This window comes from Dasypus novemcinctus, chromosome 8 (assembly GCF_030445035.2).
Source record: "Dasypus novemcinctus isolate mDasNov1 chromosome 8, mDasNov1.1.hap2, whole genome shotgun sequence".
Lineage (NCBI taxonomy): Eukaryota > Metazoa > Chordata > Mammalia > Cingulata > Dasypodidae > Dasypus > Dasypus novemcinctus.
In genome coordinates, this window is record NC_080680.1 from 36,480,462 (window position 1) to 36,502,140 (window position 21,679).

The 21,679-nt window shown below is 34.9% G+C and overlaps 1 protein-coding gene across 1 annotated transcript in view; it reads left to right on the forward strand.

The window, feature by feature from the left end:
- Nucleotides 1-20,955, forward strand: part of ALDH1A1 (aldehyde dehydrogenase 1 family member A1) — a 60,315-nt gene extending 39,360 nt beyond the window's left edge. The window contains exons 10-13 of the mRNA XM_004464954.5: nucleotides 1,411-1,575; nucleotides 13,265-13,422; nucleotides 16,832-16,906; nucleotides 20,350-20,955. Of these exons, the coding sequence (XP_004465011.1) occupies nucleotides 1,411-1,575; nucleotides 13,265-13,422; nucleotides 16,832-16,906; nucleotides 20,350-20,422 (471 nt within the window). The 3' untranslated portion in view covers nucleotides 20,423-20,955. The remainder of the gene's footprint in view (nucleotides 1-1,410; nucleotides 1,576-13,264; nucleotides 13,423-16,831; nucleotides 16,907-20,349) is intronic.
- The last annotated feature ends 724 nt before the right edge of the window (nucleotides 20,956-21,679 follow it).

The following is a 21,679-nucleotide window of genomic DNA, read 5'->3' on the forward strand; positions in this document are numbered from 1 at the left end:
GGGAAACACATATTTAACCAACAAACCAACTAAATGATAATTTAGAAGGCATTGTCAGTTTGATTACTTGGAATGGGTCAGGGAAAACTCATGCAGAGTTATGTGGATCCTTGACTGTTTACTGACTGACTAGGATATCTTCACGAGGCAAAGTCCCCCTCACACCATCCCCTTAGTCTGGTTAAACTCAATTATTATGCAGGAATTTAAATACAGCTGCTTATTACACCAACACTACAACTTTCTCAATCTTCTGGAACTAAGAGACATTTTCTTTCTGGAATATCCAATTAAATATTGCACACTGAGGAGCGTTGAGCAACATTATATCTAATATTGTACCAATTTATAGGAAATAGTTTCTGGTTTCAAACAGCACTTAATCTAGTTTGGATATGGGAGCTAGGCATGCACAGTTAGAGAGAACTTTATGACATCTTTTACTGGGCCTTGAGAGATGAAATAGCTTTGTAATGACCAAGAAAAAGGTAAAGAACAATGCATGTTTAAGTAGCAAGAAGGGACTAGTTAACTGTCAAAAGTCCCCCAGCTTTACCTCCTGGAATATCTGTGTTTTTTCTTTAATCCTTAACCCCTGCCACACCTGAAAAAGAAGAAGCCTTCAGCAGGATTTGGTGTCAGGGAATCACCTCATCCTTCAACCCCTCAAATAGGAAATGAGGTCAAAAGTAGCCTACCAATTCCAGTGTATGAGGAGTCTGGACACATTTTTTTTTTCCCCCTTAAAAAGATGTTTAACCAAACATTTAGGTTCTGAAATTGTTGTCATATATTTAGACGTGGCTGACTGAACGCAGCAAGATGGTGAGTATCAGGACAGGCCGTCTGCTGCCTGCCCCAGCCTTGGAGGGATGCACAGGCTGAGGTCAGAAGGAGACTCCCAAGAAGATGGGCCAGGTCAGAGGGATGGTTCAGGAATGGGGAGAACCAGGCAGAAATAGAGGAATCTTCTTACACCCCAAAGTGCCTGATTTCCAGCTGCCATGCCTACCTATACTAGTACCAAAATTCCCTTTTTCTCCTTTTACTCCTATCCTTTGAGTTAGGACTACAGTTTCCAGGTAAGTGTGTTGGATTTCTTCCAGAATAAATGACAGTTGTGTGAAAAGGTTTACGTATGTTTTCAGCACGTTTATGCTTTATTTTTTTTATGTAACTGTGAAACAAATATTAAGTGCAAATATCTAGCTTCAGTTTTTTTTCCCCGGAAAAGTCATGAGAATAAAATATATCCAAAGAATGAATCAGCACCTCTCAGTTGTTTTGATTCAATATTTGACTCAGTAACAATATCCTAGCATTTTGCATCCCACATTAACAGGCCAGGCCTGTGCTTTCGCTGTTAAATTGCTGATTTTTTCCCTTTTTCTTGCAATGTTTTTCAAATAGATTGACAAGGAACAATATGATAAAATACTTGACCTCATTGAGAGTGGGAAGAAAGAAGGGGCCAAACTGGAATGTGGAGGAGGTCCATGGGGAAATAAAGGCTACTTTATCCAGCCCACAGTTTTCTCTAATGTTACAGATGAGATGCGAATTGCCAAAGAAGAGGTAAATGGTTTCATTCTATTCTCTTCTCTTTGTTGCCATGTTGGGTCTGCAAGTGTGTACAAAGTATCCATTTAAAATTTAAAATTTTACTGAGAACATCTTTCTCAGTAGATCTCACTGTTCATTTCTGTTATTGATTAAGCTTTAAGTTATTTGTGGTCAAGACTGAAACTAGTCAGGCATCCACTTACCTGACCTAGAATTTCCAGCCAAGAAAGATCAGGATGCTTAGCAATTTCTAGGTGCTTCCCTTGAAGCATTAAATAAGGGAAAATAAAATTCCCTCTTTACATCACCACTCCACCTTTTGAGATCATGTATTTTAAAACAATTTGAAAATATTAAAGGGATATGCAGTTGCAGGGTTTTTTTTTTGTTGCTATTGTTAATTATAAAGTTTTCATTTGGGGGTAATTGTAGATTCACATGGTATTGTAAGAAACTGTACAGAAAGATTCCATCTACATTTTACCCATTCTCCCTCAATGGAAACATCTTGCAAAACTATAGTGCAATGTCACAAGGATATTAACATCGGTACAGTCAGGATGCAGAACATTTCATAAGCTTGTGTATCCTTCAGGTGGCCCTTCCACAGTTCCATTTCCCTCTGCTCCTTTCCCCTGATTGATTCTTGGCAACCACTAATTTCTTCTCCATTACTATAGTTTTGTCACTTCAAGAACATTACATATTTCATCAATTGTAACAAATGTACCAACCAATGCAAATTGTTAATAATAGGGTGGTATATGGGATCCCTGTATTTTATGTATGATTTTTCTGTAAACCTACAACTTCTCTACAATAGATAGATAGATAGATAGATAGATAGATAGATAGATAGATAGATAGATAAATTTAAACAAGAATGTTACATAAATGGAACTATGCTGTATGTAACCTTTTGGGACTGACCTTTATTCAATCAGCACATTCCCTCAAGTTTCATCCAGATTGTTGTGTATAAGAACACTTCATTCCTTTTTATGGCTGAGTAGAATCCTGTGGTATGGACGTCCCTCAGTTTGTTTAAAATTCAACTGCCAAAGGATACCAGGGTTTTCCCCTTTGGGGCTACTATGAATAGAACTGCTATAAACATTTGTGTAGAGTTTTTTTGTGTGAACACAAATCTTCATTTCTCTGGGATAAATGCCCAGGAGTGCAGTTGCTGGTCATATGATAATTGCATGTTTACTTTTTTTTATTAAAGAAGTTGCGAACTTATAAAACAATCATGCATAAAACACCAGATTCCTGTATACCACCCCATCACCAACCCCTTGAATTGGTGTGGAATATTTGTTACTGTTGATAACACTTACAAAAATAATTGTACGTTTTTTTTAAACAGTAGTTACCTTCATTACACTTGCTGAAATATTATTAAAATAGATCCATCTATGTCCATTATTTATATTAGATGTATATTTCATATACCTTCCTGTTATTACCACCTTGTATTAGTATTGTATATTTGTTATAACTCATGAAAGAACTTTTATATTTGTACTATTGGTCCATCATTTATAGTAGGGTAGACTGTTGTACAGTCCTATGTTATGGCTTTGAATTTTTATTCTAGTAACGGATACATCCTAAAGTTTCCTTTTAACCACATTCACTTATACAGTTCAGTGCTATTGATTACACTCACAATAATATGCTACCTTTACCACCATCCTTTTCCAAACCTTTATCATCAGCCTAAATAGAAATTCTGTACAAGTTAAGCATCAACTCCCCATTCTCTAACCCCAATCTATCTCCTGGTGACCTATATTCTAGATTCTAACTCCATGCATTTGCTATTAATACTTAGTTCATAACAGTGAAATGATACAATATTTATCCTCTTGTGTCCAGCTTTTTTCAAATCAATATGATGTCCTCAAGGTTCATTCATGCTGTCCCATACATCAGTAATTCATTACTTTTTACAGTTGAATAATATTCCATTGTAGTTATATACCACATTTTGTTTATCCATTCATTGGTTGATTGGGTTGCTTCCATCTTTTGGCAATTGTGAAAAATGCCACTTTGAACATCAATATGCAACTATCTGCCAGTCTCACATGTGAAAGCTGTATCATTTCACATTCCCTTCAGCAATGCATAAATAAGCTGATTTCTCATTTTTGCCAAAATTTGGCATTGTTGTTATTTTCATTTTAGCTGATAGGTGTATAGCTATAATCTCATTGTGGTTTGAATTTGCATTTTCCTGATGGCTAATGATGTTGAATGTCTTTTGATGTGCTTACTTGCCATATGCATAACTTCCTTAATGAAATGTCTCTTAATGTGTTTTGCCCATGTTCCAATTGGAATCTTTGCTTTTTCACTGTTGAGTTTTGAGAGTTCTTTATATATTCTACATAACAGTCATTTGTTGGGTATGTAGTTTGCAGGCATTTTCTTCCAAACTATATATTTTTTTTATTTTTAATTTTGATGAAATCCAATTTATCATTTTTTCCCTTTATGGATTGTGGTTTTGGTATCAAGTATATCACTTCTTTGTCTACTTCGCAATCTTGAATTTTTTCCCCTGTATTCTTACAAAATTTTGTAACTCTGTTTTACATTTAAATCTGTGATCCATTTTAAGTTCATTTTTTTATAAAGTATGAGACTTAGGTAAATTCATCTTTTTGCTTGTGGATGTCCAATTGCTCCAACACCATTTCTTGAAAAGTTATCTTTCCTCCACTCAATTGCTTTTGCATCTTTATTAAAATTCAGCCATGCATACTTTGCGAGGGGGGTCTGTATCTTATTTCCCTATTCTATTCCACTGATCTATGTGTTTCTTCTGCCAACTTACACTAACTTGATTTCTGGAGCTATATACTAAGTCTTGAAATTTGGGGAAGACTGATTCCTTCCACTTTACTTTTTTCAGAATAGTTTCAGCAATTTTCTTTTCCACGTTTTATAATACTCCGTCTATGTACAAAAAAATATCTTAGAATTTTGAAAGGAATTGTGTTAAACCTGTATATCAATTTGGGTAGAAATGACATTTTTACAGTCTTCTGAATATTGAACATAGTAGGTGTCTTCATTTACTTAGATCTCTGATTTCTTTAATCAGCATTTTGTAGTTTTCAGCATACTAGTTCCATGTTTATTAAAATATTACCTAAATATTTTGAGTGATTATTAGTATTATATTTTCAATTTTAGTGCCCACCTGTTTGTTGCTAGTTACAGAAATAGAATTGATTCATGGTTATCTTTTATCCTGTGAACATCCTGAATTCACTGGGTTGTGTAGCATACTGGTTTTCATGTTTGTCTCATATGCGAAAGATCCCTGGTTGCAAACTGGGCAACAGGGCCAATCTCTAATATAAAGTTTTTATATTATTATACTTGCTAGAACTTCCAGCATTATGTTAACTAAGAGGGGGGAAAGCAGACATCTGTGCTGTGCTCCCAATTTTAGAAAGAAAACATTTATTGAGTTTTTCACTATTAAATATGTTACCAGTAGGCATTTTGTAAATGCTTTTTGTCAAGGTGAGGAAGAGTACCCCTCTATTCCTAGTTTTTGAGCATTTTATCATGAATTGGTGTTGAATTCTAATACTTTTTATGCAACTATTTATATGATCATGTGATTTTTCCTTCTTTAGTTCGCTAATATGGTGGATTACATTGCTTGATTTTTTTAAAAGATTTATTTATTCCTCCTCCCCCCCCCCCCCCCCCCCGCAATTTGTCTGTTCTGTGTCCATTTGCTGCGTTGTTCTTTGTCCGCTTGTGTTGTTGTCAGCGGCATGGGAATCGGTGTTTCTTTTTGGTTACGTCATCTTGCTGCGTCAGCTCTCCGTGTGGACGGCGCCATTCCTGGGCAGGCTGCACTTTCTTTCCCGCTGGGCGGCTCTCCTTACGGGGCGCACTCCTTGCGCCTGGGGCTCTCCTACATGGGGGGCATCCCTGCGTGGCACCATACTCCTTGCGCACATCAGCACTGTGCATGGGCCAACATTGCTTGATTTTTGAAGCAAGTCTTGTTTCCGTGGTATAAAACCCACTTGGCCATGATGTATAATTCTTTTCATGTATTGCTGAATCCTATTTGCTAATATTTTGTTAAGAATGTTTGTATTCATATGGATGAGGGATATTGGTCTCTGGTTTTATTTGTTTGGTTGTTTTGGTACAGTCTGTCTCATTTTTAGTAATAAGATAGTAGTATATTAATAAAATGAGGAGAGTATTCCTTCCTCTTCTATTTTCTGAAAGAGTTTGTATAAAATTTGGGTTAATTATTTTTAAACATTTGGTAAAATTATGAAGTGAAGTCTCTGGGCCTGGATACTTTTGGGGGGTAGAGTTTTTAAATTATAAATTCAATTTGCTCTATAGCTGTAGAGCTATTTAAAATTACCTATTTCATTTGGATAATTGTGGCAGCTTGTGCATTTGGGGAAATTGATATTTCATCTAAGTTACCAAACTTATACATATATAATCATTTGTACTATTCTTTTATTATCCTCTGTAGAGTCTATATTGATAGATGCTGTTCAATTTCTGCTATGGTAGTTTTGTCTTGTTCTTTGTCTTGCTAGAAGTTTATAAATTTTATTCTTTAAAATGAATCAAATCTTTTTTTTATTAATTTTCTCTATTTTTTTCCATTTGCAATTTCATTGATTTCTGCTCCTTATATTATTTCCTTCCTTCTGCTTCTTTAGGGTTATTTTGCTCTTGATTAGAGTATCAATTTAATACTTCCACTTTTCTAATATATTTACTTACTATGATAATTGTCCCTTCTAGCACTACTCTTTCTGTTTCTCACAAATTTCCTATTTTACAATTTCATTTTCACTCAGTTCAATGTATGTTTTTATCACCCTTGAGGCTTCCTCTTTGACTCATGGGTTATTTGTAAGTGTGTTTAATTTCCAAGTATTGGGGGATTTTCATGTTATCTTTCTCTTAGTGATTTCTAGTTTGACTCCAAATTGGGAGAAGAACAACTCTGTATAAATTCAGTTCCTTAAATTTTGTTGAGGTGTGTTTTATGGGTGAGGACATAGTCTATCATGGTATATGTTCCATGTGCACTTGAAAATAATATATATTCTGCTGTTGTTGGGGGAGTGTTCTGTGGATGTCAGTTAGATTCTGTTGGTTCTGTTGAGTTCTTCTACATTTTTTATTATTTTTGGTTCAGTCATTCAATCAGTTGTTGAGAGAGGTGTATTGAGGTCTCCAACTATAATTGTGGAGTTTTCTATTTCTCCATTCATTTCTGTCAACTTTTTTTTCTCACATATTTTGTAGCTCTGTTGTTTGATGTACACTTATTTAGAATAGCTAATTCTCCTTGGAAGACTGACCCTTTATCATTGTGTAATGTCCCTCTCTTCCTCTGGTTTTTTATTTTTTTTTCCTCTGAAGTCTCCTTTACCTAGTATTAATATAGCCACTACTACTTTTCTTTGATTAATTTTTACATGATAAATATTTTTCTGTCCTGGACTTTCAACCTGTTTATATTATTATATTTTAAGTGAATTTCTTGTGGATAGCACATAGTTGGGTCATATTTTTTTAATCTACTTTGTCAATTTCTTTTTTTTTAAAGATTTATTTTTATTTATTTCTCTCCCCTTCCCACCCCTCCTCAGTTGTCTGTTCTCTGTGTCCATTTGCTGCATGTTCTTTTTTGTCTGCTTCTGTTGTTGTCAGCGGCACAGGAATCTGTGTCTCTTTTAGTTGCATCATCTTGCTGCATCAGTTCTTAGTGTGTGCGGCGCCATTCCTGGGCAGGCTGAACTTTCTTTCGCGCTGGGCGGCTCTCCTTATGGGCGCACTCCTTGCGTGCGGGGCTCCCCTACGCAGTGATACCCCTGCATGGCAGGGCACTCCTTGCATGCATCAGCACTGCACATGGGCCAGCTGTGTCAAGGAGGCCCGGGGTTTGAACCATGGGATAGGCAGACGCCCTAACCACTGGACCAAGTCCACCTCCTACTCCATCGACTTCTGTCTTTTAATTGGTATATTTACATTTTTTATACTTAATGCAGTTGTTTATATTTTGGGGCTTGAGTCTTTTTGTTTTTTTTTCTCTCAGTTTTTTATTTCTGTTTTCTTTTAACTGCTTTCATGTGGTTTACCTGGCCATTTTTGTAAAACTCTAATTTAATATATCTATAGTGTTTTGGTGTGTATCTCTTTGTATAACATTTTTAGTGATTGCTATAAAATTTTTCACAGTCTGTGGATGTCATCCCTCTATCAGTTAAAGCATAAAAACTTACTCTCTTTTCATCCTTTTACACTCCCCATTTATATTAACAATATAATTGTCTTAAATATTTCATCTACATGCATTTAGAATCATATTGAATAGTGTTGAGTTTTTTGCTTCAACCATCTAACATAATTTGGAAAACTCAAGAGGAGAAGGAAAGACTTCTGTGTTTACCCATAGTTTTACTTATTGGGTTTTCTATCATCCTGATGTTCCAAGATTCCTTCTTTGATTTTTTCCTTTCTGTTTAGAAAACTTCCTTTAGCCATTCTTTTAGGGTAGGTTTATTGGTGACATATTCTCTTAGTATTCCTTTATATGAGAATGTCTTGATGAAGAATATTTTCACAAGGCATAAGAGTCTGGATTAAAAGTTCTTTTCTTTTACCACCATGTCTTTCTGGCTGTCATATTTTCTGATGATAAATCTGCTGTCATTCAAATAGATTCTTTCCTATAGGTAAGGTGTGTGGTTTTTCTGATAGTTTTCATCATTTTTTCTTTGTCTTTAGTTTTCAGAAGTTTTGTTATGATGTTTCTTAGTATTTCTTTCTTTTGGTTTGTTCTGTTTTGGGTTCACCCAACTTCTTGAATCTATAGTTTTATATTCTTTGCCAAATTTGGGAAGTTTTCAGCTATTATATCTTTGAGTACTTTTTCAGCCTCATTATCTTTTTAACCTCCTAGGACTCTGTTTACACAAACTAGATCTTTTGTTTCAGTTCCTCAGGTCCTTGAGGTCCTGTTCATTTTTTTCTAATGTATTTTTCATCTGTTGTTCAGTTGGTTAATTTCTATTGTTCTATTTGAAGTTCATAGATTCTTTACTATGTGGCCTCCATTCTACAATTGAACCCATTTGCTGAGCTTTTTACTTCAAGTCTTGTATATTTAGTTCTAATGTTTCCATTTGATTCTTCTTTATCTCTTCTATTTCTTTGCTGAAGCTTTTTTCTTTTTTTCATTTGTCCAAAACATGTTTGAAATTGCTTGCTGAAGCATTTTTATGATGGCTGCTTTAAAAACTTTGCCAGATAATTTTAAGATCTCTGTCATCCTAGTGTTGGCATCAATTGATTATCTTTTTCCCCCTATTTGAACTTCCTAGATCTTGGTATAATTAGTGATTTTTTTTTTTTAAATAGAAACCTGGACACTTTTACATTATGTTCTGAGACTCTGAATCTTATTTAAACTTTTTTTTTTCCTGACACCATTCGAGCAAGGAAAGGGAGTACTAACCTGTTACTTCTTGGTGGATGTAGAATACTGGCTTTCCATTTGGCCTCTACTGATACCAGAGTAGGGCTTTGTCCTTACAGCTAGGCAGGTGCAAGTTTTCTTGCTCCCCACTAGAAACCCCCTGGTACTACCTGGCTGGGTATGGTAGGAGCACCTCGTTACTGCTCCCCACAAGACTTTTATTGACATCATGTAGGAAATGGTGTGACCTTGATACGATTGGGCAGTAATGAAAAAGTCTCCCTATGTGGTCTCCAGTGACACAAGGTTGGAGGTGTGGAATGGAACAAAGGACCTAGTTACTGTTCAAAATGGATGAAAGTCCTGATTCCCTACCTGACTTTTCCTAACATGACCCCAGAATGGGTGATGTGGTGCCCTTTTACAGCCTTGTGAGGATGGAGTTTGTACTACACCTTAGCCTTTGCTGGCATGGGTGAAAGTGGGACCAAAGTTTTTTAAGTGGTATTTTGCTTGAGTTGAATAGTTTCTAAAAATTTTCTGTCTTTCTAGACTCCTGGTCCTTTGGTTTGAGAAAACAAACTTTTTTTTTTCCTTTGGATGAGCCTGTTGATATTTCTGTGTTGCTGGCTTCTCATCTCTAAATATAGGGTATTTGAGGCAAAAAGAAAACCCTCGGAACTGACTACCATGTCATTCCTTGAATCTCAGATTCCCTAGATGGCCTACCTTCTCTCTACCTTTTTAGGTATTCTTATGTTTGTTTTACATATAATGAACAAAGTTTTTAGTTGTACTTATAGAGAGATATAGGGAAAAGTATATCTATTGAACTTTTCCAGAAATGGTACAAATACATTATATTTTTGTGGAAGTTTTCTTTTTTAAAGTTCTATCCCTTTAGTGTTTCTTCCACCCTTTCTAATAATACATAGTTAAAATAAGAGATGGAGCAGGTTGGAAATCATACTTTTACCAAGTTGATTTGATTTTTTTTTTCCCCAAAAGCTTTATTTATCCCCCGCCCCGAAGTTAATTTGTTTTGTTTATACTTAGAACATGGTTTCCATATTATTGATATTGGTAATAAAAAACTGTTTAGTGAATGCTCACTATGTACCTGATATAGTACTGCTAAGTGCCTTATAAATATAAAATATAAATATTTATTTCTATATTATATAATATAATTTATATGTATTTATATAAATTATTTTATTTTAAGTACAATTGTGTATATTTATAGAAATAAATTAAAATATTTAATACAAATATTAAATATTTTTATTTAATTCTTATAACAGCCCTATGAGAGTAGATATTCTTATGTTCTATTCTTGTCATGGATACTCTCCAATTTTAGAGGAAAGTCTCTAGTCTTTCCTTCCCAGATATAAACAAATACTCTTTTATTCTTTTCTCATTGCAAGAAATGTTGTTTTTCTAATGAAATGTCTCAAACTTTTATGAGGTCTATAACTCCTATGTGTTTTAATGTGTAGTGACTAAATAAAACCAAGCCTAATATTCTCATCCAAGAATTTCCTAAATAAAGACATGAAATATGTTGTTCTCAGCTTCTAACATGTTATGCAATTTTTATTACCCTTCTGAACATTACACGTCAAGCTTTTCTGAGCCTTTTTGTATCTTGAGTTCTACTTTGAGCCACAGAGCTAGCTATGACTTAGCAGATTCTTGTTATCATTTTAAATGGTAGATGAGAATTTCAGGGCCAAAAGAAGCCAAGTGATCAACTCACATGGATAGTTGGAGTTAGATTGGGAGTGTATCCTGTCTCATGAGTAGTATTTCCCAACTTTTCGTTCTTGACCAGTTGTTGCTCTTATTAAATGGGATTCTCCACTCAATCCCACCATCATGCCATATTACAGAATCTCATGGGGTTTGTGGGATATGTTCTGTAAAAATTGAGTGTTAGAGCTAGAAGAAACAATATAGATAATTCAAGCCCAAATTCAAATTTAGAATGAGGTCATTGAATGATATTAAGTGGCTTACTACTGTTGCAGAGTTCTAAACATTATCGCAAAGCTAGAAGGATCACTTAATCCCACCTCTCTGACCCCCATAATATCCACCAGTCTGTTCAACCACATTCCTGAGCAAGCAACCTCCAGTTTTCTTATAAACAATATCAGCAATAAATAACTCACTTTCCTGAGACATTTTCTTGTTTGTACAATGTTAATCATTAGGAAGTTCTGCCTCTGGCTAACTAGAAATCCCTCCTCTTGTATTCTGCTGGCAGGTTCCATATTTGCCTCTGGCCTCTTACCACATAATAGCCATCTGTACATTTGAAAATGCATTCATCCCCACATCACCTGCCACCCTCCATGTACTCTTGAACTTATAGGTCTCAACTGGTGTACGTCCTAACTTTCCTAGGCAAATTTATTGCCGTTAAATATTTGGTAAGCACAGACTATTTAACATCAAGAAAAAATGTGACCCAGAGATATAATAAATAACTAGAAAAAGCTACTTTGCATTTACGAATTGTAAATAATCTACCTCATGGGCACTGTGGCTTTTAATAAGTGCAAGGATAGGTTCACCGGCTTTCTACCGTGAAGGTATTATGCACTATACTATAGTAAAGAGGTACTGACAACTCAAACGTACTAAATTATATTCTTTTTATTCATTATATGGCAAGGGGTCTGGGAGGGTTATTTTTCTTGCCCCCACCAAATCATCATAGTAGGTTAAAAATGCAGAATTATAGACTTGCAAACAGAGGAAATGGGAAAATCAAAAGTAAAAGCAAATACATACGGGTAGTCTAATATACTTATTTTCTCCACGTTAATTGGTCCTCAACTGAATTATAATTTTTGCATTTATTAACAAATACTAATATATTTAGAGTTCATATTCTTGCATATCTTGATTAATACCAGGTAAAATGGACTAGGAAAAAATTTTTTGCTCAAAGACAGGATCTGTATATTGATCCTACAAAATATAGAGCAGTACAGCTTGCTTGGTACTTTCAAAGTAGGAACCTAGAGCCGTGTGATGTGTTCAGTTCCAATTACATAATTTGAACTATCAACACACTTATTGCTATAGCTGCTTTGTTTCCAGTTCTTAAGTTATAATATCATATTAGATTTACAATTTTTGTATTTGTATTCAGCCTCTACTGAATGGCAGCCTCAACTATCTAAATACTTAGATCAGTGATGAACCCCCAAAAACTATTTTGTTTTTGATTTCTGCCTCCCTTATTCATATTCCCAAGAAAGTGCAGATCAGTACCATTCAGAACAAACCCCCATTTTTATTTTAAATAAATGTTATATTGAACTATAATATAGAAACTTATGTTTTAAGAGAAAATCCAGTTCCTTTTTTCTCACCTGGGAATGAGATACAAAGATTTGGGTTTGGGCTGTGCTAGCTACAGAGTCTAGTGAAAGCAAAAGACAAAAGGGTGTTTAAGCTGGAATAAGCAAATTATTATTTTTTTCCTCCTCTCTTACAATTATAGTCATTGCCAATAAACTTATGCTTTGACTAGTAGAGAGTGGTTGGGGTGGGGACTGAAGCTTCTGTAGTAATCTGGTATATGTGAGTCACATAAGATTTGCACCTGAACAAGAATTCAAGGTGTTTTACCTTGGTTTCCCTCAGCACTCTGGTTTCTTGGCTACTTAGTTAATTATGAAAAGCTGTAAGTCCAGGAGAATAATTGACATTTCAATCAGTGGTTTACTGATTTTTAAAGCATAGCTGTTATCAGTCATTGCCTATTCATTTACCCAGTAGAACAAGTGTTCCTTTCTCTGACTTGCTATCCATGTAGTAATTTGGAAGAGGAGGTAAACTTGGAAGACAATTATACATGTTTCCAAGTGGACTAGAAATTTTGAAGTGAATTATTTAATGTGCAACTATAAGTTCTTGGAAGTCTTATATTCTCCCATTTAGAAAATGAATATTGCTCTTTTAGGGTATACCCACCCTGTTCCAAAAAGGTTTTAACACATGACTATTACCTCTCTTCACCTAGCATTCTGGCACCTACCTGTTTTGAGTCATTCACCTAAATTTGAGATAAGGGGAATCGTAATTTAGGATATTTCTTTGGGTGGAAAATCCACATTACCATTTAAAATATTTGATTTAACCTATTATTTTAATTCACTTCATTCATTTCTTGTGGTATAGATATTTGGACCAGTACAGCAAATCATGAAGTTTAAATCTATAGATGATGTGATTAAGAGAGCGAACAATACTCTCTATGGCTTGTCAGCAGGAATCTTTACCAAAGACCTGGATAAAGCTGTAACGGTCTCCTCTGCTCTGCAAGCTGGGACAGTGTGGTAAGTCAAACCTAAATAATGTAACCATTTCAATGTCAACTGCATTAAGTAAACATTTTCAGGTTTGGATTTTTCATTTGGAATCACATGGCCTGCAGGATAAACAGTTGCTGCCTTATTGAAAAAAAAAAACAAGAAACTACTATACTGAAAGGATTTTTGAAGGACATTTTCTTTAACTTTATCTAACCTCATGAAATTGCTTGCCCAAAATATTTTATTGATATTTGGGTGGTACAATATAAGCTTTGTGAATTAATTTCTAGGCACTCAGGACTATGTGATATACACACAGAGAAATAAAAGTTTAAGCCCCCATTGCCTCTAAAGAAGTTTAGTTACACAGTAAGATGGTACTTATTCAGTGCCTTTATGTAGGCAACAATTTAATTTCTATATGAGCTTCTTGCTCTGGAATTTTTAGAAATATCTGGAGATGTTATTTTAGAAGAATATCTTAAATTTTAAGAAGTGTGTCTTTCTCAAACTTCACCTGTTTTATGGCACTGATTTTTATATTTTAATTTGGAGACTATAAATGGCTAAGGCTGTGCCTCTCAAACTGTGGCATGCTATGCCCAGCCCCCCAGCCCCGGGATGCTTTTTCAGTTATTTTTACCTCATCAAACTTCACTTTGTCCTCTCAGTATTTTCCTTCCTGATAAACATCTGTTCCAGTTAGAAAACCATTAGCCACTGACAAGTGTTTATCCTTAGAAAGCAACAAAGCTCTCCTTGCCCCTCTGAAAAGATAGTGCTGGCACTCTTCTCAGCAGTAATTTCCTAACCAAAAGGAGGGAATCTTCATATTCATTTCATGCTAAGTGCTATACTGTATTCTTTATGCAAATCATCTCATTTTACCTTACAACATTGTTTGTCATCTCAAATTTATAGATTAAAAAACTGAAGTGTAATGATATTAAGTAATTAATCAATATCACATTGTAAATGACAGCTGAGATTCAGACTTATTCCAGACTCTAAATTAATGGTTCTCAACTCTACACAGTAGAATCATCTTGGGTGCTTTAAAAATATAAGAAGAGGTGTGATATAGGGGCATTTTCGGGACTTGGAGTTGTCCTGAATGATTTTGCAAGGACAGATGCAGGACATTATATATCCTGCCATAACCCATTGAATGGACTGGGAGAGAATGTAAACTACAATGTAAACTATAATCCATGCAGTGCAGCAGTGCTCAAAATGTATTCATCAAATACAATGAATGTGCCACATCAATGAAAGAGGTTGTTGATGTGGGAGGAGTGGAGAGGGGGGTGGGGAATGGAGTATATGGGAACCTCTTATATTTTTTTAATGTAACATTTTGTGTCATCTATCTTTTTTAAAAAAGAATAAAAATATTAAAAAATTTATATATGTATATAAACTTACTTGGGGCAGGGGAGAGAAGTATGTCCACCAATTATGTCTGTCCCTGTGGTTGGAACTGGGCATGTGCCTTTCATTTAAAGAGTATTTTTAAAAGCTTCTAGGTGATTCGAATATATAACCATGATTGAGAACCACTGCTCTAAAGCTTGTTCTTTCTATCATAGGATGTTGACTTTTAGAGACTCTTAAATAAAATCAAGGGAATTCTTCTTAAATAATTATTATGGCTAGTGATTAATGTAGTTTCCTTTTGATAAAGGCAATAATAAAATTCAGCATTGCTATTGTATATGTGTGTGCTACCTTCATCAACTGAAGACTTACTGTATACCAAGTACTATGACAAACACAATTTAAACAGCATCTTATGCTTGAAACAACCCTATAAAGTATTATTATGCTCATTTTACAGAGAAGGAGATGCATGCTTAGAGAGGCTAGATAATTTTCCAGAGATCACACAGGTACTAAGGGGCAGAAGCAGGGTTAGCACCTACAGCACCTCCATCCTTTTGTTTTGTTTTGTTGTTGTTTTTTAAAATTTATTTATTTTTGTCTTTTTTTTAAGATACATATATAACACAAAATGTTACATTAAAATGTTTTGTTTTGTTTTGACTTCCATTCCTTATAACAAGAAAGATCATTGAAGTAGAATCCATCCACAAGACTGCTTATATTTTTTTCTAATTGACTATTTCTCAGTTCTCTGTTTACTTACACTAAAATGGTTTCATTTCCATTGTAGAATCAAGAGGAAAAAAAAAAACCACTTTATGTACTTTTTAACCAAGATAATGAATTTGCTCAAAATCAGGTTTTTGATTTGGAATATCAGAATGTTACATGCCCCCATGAGTGTCTTGGGAATTCCCAGTCAGATTTCTAAACTATTAAGATGGGATGGGGACCATTCTCCTTGCTATATATCCTGGAACATATGTGCTGGCATTGTCCCAGAAAATAATACCTGATTGGTGCTTTCAGGATAGTTATTTTATTCCATACTTAATTACTAGTAAAAACACAGTAATTTCAAAAAATAGAGATCTGATTTTGCAGTTTAAAGAAAAATTAAAGCCAAGACAATTGTCTTGTAAAAATGTAAGTTTATTTAAGTAACTATCCTCTTAACAGAGATATGGGTAAGAACTCTGTGGTCCCTTGAGAATGTGGAATTCTGAGAATTGGGATAGTAAATTCTTTAGCTAAGAAAATATCTGGATGCTATTCAGGATCAAAGCCATGACCAAACTTTTCCAACATAATTGAATTTATCTGGAAATCACACTATTAGTTACCTTTTTTAATAGCATGAAAGGAAGGAACCTATATAACTGCATTCCGACTTTCCTCCCTGGTCTTAATCTTCTATCATTATTTTTTCCTTAATTCTAATTATTGATGTTTTGTAATTATATGTGTTCAAACAAGCACCATTAAACACTTTATGAGATATGGCAGGAAATAAACAAATTAATGATCAACTCCAATTCCTTCCAAGTCCTTCGTTTAAGCAATTTGTGGAATAAAATAATGAAAAAATAATGAACTAAGTAATATGATACATATTGCAATTGCAAGAGAACATTGATTCTAGCATGTTCAGTACACAAGGCTCAAGAGAATTACAAAGGTTATTGACTATAGGCAGGAAAGAATATTTGTCCAACAGCCTCAAGTCTCTAGCAAAACATATATTTTTCCTATGGCATATAGACTATTTGGTCTTTTATAATCCAAACTACTGTTTCTCAGAGACATGATATACTAACCAAAGGGCTATCTATCCACACACACAGGTGTCCCAGTCTATTTGTTTCTTCTTAGTACATACACATACACTTATATTTCTACATTTGGAATTATGGTGCTGCTTTTTTATAAAACTCAGTATATTTCACTGAAATTAATGTAGTTCTTAAGTCACTCTGAATTTCCAAAATTCCAATCTAGGAATTATTTTGTAGGCTATGTATTAGCAATAATGTGTTTCTTTTCTTTTCAGGGTGAATTGCTATAGTATGGTATCTGCCCAGTGCCCCTTCGGTGGATTCAAAATGTCTGGAAATGGAAGAGAAATGTAAGAATCAATTTCTATTAAGATAAAGAGTTATCTTCATGAAAAGAGTTGTCATTCCCAGGGAATTAATCCACAGATACCACTTTAAATAAAATTTGCCTCTCTTTTTTTTTTTGGACATTCACACCAACAATAGTTTATCAATTACTAGTTTTAGCCCGTAAGTACAGAAGAGTGATGGCAGAAGGGAAATATAATTTATTAAGGTCCCACTGTTCATAAGGGATGGTATTAATCACTTTATACAGGCATCTGAAACATTTCCCTACCTTTAAAACTGTTTGTTTTATATAGGAGTAGAAATCTAATTGAGAAACGTTCCAGAAAAGATTTAGAAACTACAATTAGAGATTGTGAGAAATGTATAAATATAAAAATGCTTTGGTTATTTACATATACTTCTTAAATAAATGAATTGGGTGCCTTATTTCAAAAAACTTTTCAGGGCGGCAGACTTGGTCCAGTGGTTAGGGCATCCATCTACCACATGGAGGTCCGCGGTTCAAACCCGGGGCCTCCTTGTCCCATGTGGAGCTGGCCCATGTGCAGTGCTGATGCGTGCAAGGAGTGCCTCCCTGCGCAGGGGAGCCCCCCACGTGCAAGGAGTGCAAGGAGTGCGCCCCGTAAGGGGGGGCCACACAGCGCAAAAGAAAGTTCTGCCTGCCCAGGAATGGCACCACACACATGGAAAGCTGACACAGCAAGATGACACAACAAAAAGAAACACAGATTCCTGTGCCACTGACAACAACAGAAGCGGACAAAAAGACACAGCAAATAGAAACAGAGAACAGACAACTGGGGTGGGGGTGAGGGGAAATAAATAAATTAATTAATTAAAAAAAAACTTTTCAACGTAAAAAGAGTGAGTCTCATTTGTTAAAATAATCATGGAGATTCTAAAATTTCAAATTATCATTTGAATTAGTCATTTTTTGAGACTAAATCTAAAGGGAAACTTAACTAAGGAAAGCAATATATTTCATAGTGGTGACTAGATTGAAATATATATATATAATGCATTCATGAACTTTTAGTTGCTTTTGAAACTAGGATATATAGATATTCTTTTAAAATGTGCACAAACACTTGTATATAAGAAAAAGAGAGTGAAAATAGGAATCCACCATCAATACTTGTTAGAAATGAGGAATGTGAGTATGGATCATTTCCTTGTTTAAAATGCAAAGGAAAAAGCTCTGCTGTCCATTTTTTATTCAAAAACTTCAGCTGAGAGTGCTACTGTCAGAGTGTACCTGGAACCAAATTGGGCAAACTAAATAAACAAATTGCTGTAAGATGTCTAAAGACAATAATCCCCAGTGAGCCCCAAGAGTTCAGTTATAGTTTATCCTCAGAGATAGAAATGCATACCTGATTAGCTGGGAGCAGAGTCCTGAAAGACCCACAAATTGTGGCACGGAGATTTGGTGGTAATGCAGAGTACCCAAATCTGGATTTTGCATTTCTGATTATAGTGTTGGCACTGGAATGAGTTAAATGGCAGAAACTCTCCCCTTTGTGTAATTGCACTAATGTTCACTTAGATTAATATGTTCACTTGAGACTTTGCTAGAATGCCAGTTCAAATCTAATTTACTTTCAGCACCATACAAGTATTTCATTACTCCTGTCCCTTTCAGAGAAGGGAAGTGTGGAAGTGTTGTAAAATACTGGGTCGATTGAGAAAAGTAAATGAATATTTTTTGCTTCACTATATTTGCCAGGTCAGTTTCGCAAACATTTCCTCTGTGCTTATGTAATTATGTAATTATGTAATTAGTTCCATGCTGGGTACAGAGTGAAAAGCAGATGTAACCTGTTACTCAAAGTATAGTTCTTGTATGAGAATCTTGAGCATCACCTGGGAGTTTGTTAGAAATGCAGATTCCCAGGTCTCACCCTAGACCTACTGAAAGAGAATCTGCATTTTTACAAGGTCCTAGATGGTTTGTACATTGAACATGTGAGAAGCATAGTTCTAGTAACTCATGGATCAGTAAGAGAAAGGAAAATGCAAATGTTGTTTTCGTGTGCTGTCATAGATATATGTATAGAAATACAAACAAGCAGGACCTATTTCAGTCTGAGAATGACATTGATCATACATTACTCTTTCAGTTTCAAGTGCCCATGTAACCCCAAATCAGTGGAAAGACTACTGGCAAATATCATGGCTTGATTTAGCTACTTGTTGAGATAAAATACTTACTAAAACATTATCCTTTAATGAGTTTCAGACAACTAAGGGCAAACCTTTTAATTGCTTTGAAGAACGTGCTCATTGACACTTTTATAAGGTATTTTTAGAAGCTTAATTGCCCAAGAATATCACAATGTAAGACGATTAGGTCACCACAGAGAAAAACGATGTATACAACCTGCCTGTCTATGTCACAAAAAGGAGAGGTAGAAAAGGATCAAGACCTTTTTCCTCTGTAACCTTACATGTGCATGGGTTTTTTAATTACTTTAAAAGTAATTTTATATCCCTGTAATTTTATCTTTTCTCATCAGAATAATACAGAGAATATTTTAGCTCAGTCCTTCTAATCACCTCTTTAACAATGGGCAAATTATAGCTTCCAAATCTGGTAGAGGGTCCCCACAAATACAACTGATAACAAAATATTGGGCTCCAAAATGGTTGATTCATGTTAATTCCTGATCATTTGGGTTGAACTTAAGAGTTATGTAAGCCAACAGCAGGGGATAGAAAAGCTAACAACCACAAAAAGCCTAAAAACCCGAGTTTAGGCTAATCTACCTTCTCCCTTTCTTGAAAAAGAAAAGAAAAAAAAAAGTCTAACAATAAAAGTCAGGCTTTTGTTTTGTCAAGAATCAAAAGACATTGTTAAAACTACAGCTGGAAAATATTTTGTTTCAAGCCATATTACGGCAGGTTGACACATCTTAGGATGAAAACAGAAGCAAGGTCAGTTTTGGCCCTTCCCACCACTTCTGTGCCAATCATACACGAGAAATTCAAGCTGTACTTGTGCTTACAGCTTTATTGGACTACTCTTGGATGATTATACTACTTCTCCTATAGTACTATATATGTCTTATTTATTTGATCCTAAACTAGAATTTACAAAATTCTTGTTGGACTGAGCTGTCTTTTGGGGCTAACTTGAGGAGATAGCTCTTGTATAGCTAAGAATTGTCTAAAACTAAAAACTTCTGTGAAAATCAATAGAATACGTGATCATTTAAAATGAAAGAAATTGTTTAAATATTTTTCTCCACAAGGGGATTTATGCAAAGCCAGATATCTTACGGTTGGCTAGCTGGTATTTAAAATGTTCTGTACACAGAAAATACTTTCCATTGTCCCTAGTCAGTTAAACAAGAACAAACTTGTACCAAATCATGGACTATAGTATGTTTGTACGACTGTGCTAAATGTTGTTTTTGGGTTTTTCCCTTCTCTCTCTCTCTAGGGGAGAATATGGCCTCCATGAATACACAGAGGTCAAGACGGTCACAATGAAAATTTCTCAGAAGAACTCATAAAGAAAATAGCAAGTATGGAGCACAGAATCTTCAATGGCTAAGCATCTCCTATAGTTGCTGAGGTATCATAGCAGGTTTTACACAAAATTGTTCTCTTCCTGATTTAAAAAAAAAATAAGCTGATCACACTAGCATTCATATCACACGTAGAAAACTTGACATGCAGCCTGTTCTGAATCAGTTGCCTCCTTATATGTGTACCAAGACCTATCCTAAATAAAAAGGATGAATTTGAATGCAGGATTTCTCTAACTCTGTTATAGTCTTGTGCTTTCCTTTGTAGCTATCTGTCAAGGATAACCATTTAATAGAAGAGGACCAGTTGCCTCTTAGTTTCTTTCCGTATCGGATTTCTTGAAAAATGTATCCATCCTAAGTGCTAAGTAGGTGTGCTCTGTTCTCCATTATTGTGAAATTGTTGATGTTTCTTGCAATATTTACTGGAATACCATGTCTGTTTGTCAAGTGAAGTAATGCCAGAAACACTTAGCTGTAATCTGAATATAAAGCTCAATAAAAACAACCTTGCATGATTCTTTTTTAAAGTCTGAACTTTTCAAGTAGGGGATTGGGTTATGGTGATTAACTCTCAATTGTCACTCATGAATGATGCTATGGGTAAATTGAGCCTGTGGTTACATTTAAAAGTAAACATCTAATCCACCCCATTCTCAAATAGGTGAAGAAACAAATTTTACTTTCCGTAAGAATTCTTAAAATCCACAGCATACATTTGAGATGGATGGCATCAGTCATTTCGCAGACATTTTTTGAGCACTATCAAGTTCTGGGCACTATGTAAGGTGTTGTGGAAAGCAGGTGAATAGCAAATGGTCCATTATCTCAAGGTGATTTAGTTTAGTGGAGCAGAAAAACACAATTAAAAAAAAAAAAGAGTATAATGAATGATGAAAATGAGGATTCTAAGAAACATATGAGTGCAGTGATGTACCAAGTGAATACTGATGAAGTCTAACTGAGGAAACTGGGAAAGGTGTCATGCAGGAAATTTGACTGACTAATGAGCAGCTTTACAATAAAGAAAGGGGAAAGAGGTTCTAAACCATAACCTCTCAGGACATGTTGCACTGAAAAAAATTGGGAGAAAATTCTATGTAATAGACTCCCCTTTAGGAGTTACAAATTGCGCATTAGCACATACAAGGTTTTTAGAAATTCTGCAAACTATTTTGTTTAATATACATTTCCAAATTTATTTGACTAGAGACCTTACCTTCCCCCATCCTCATTCAATAC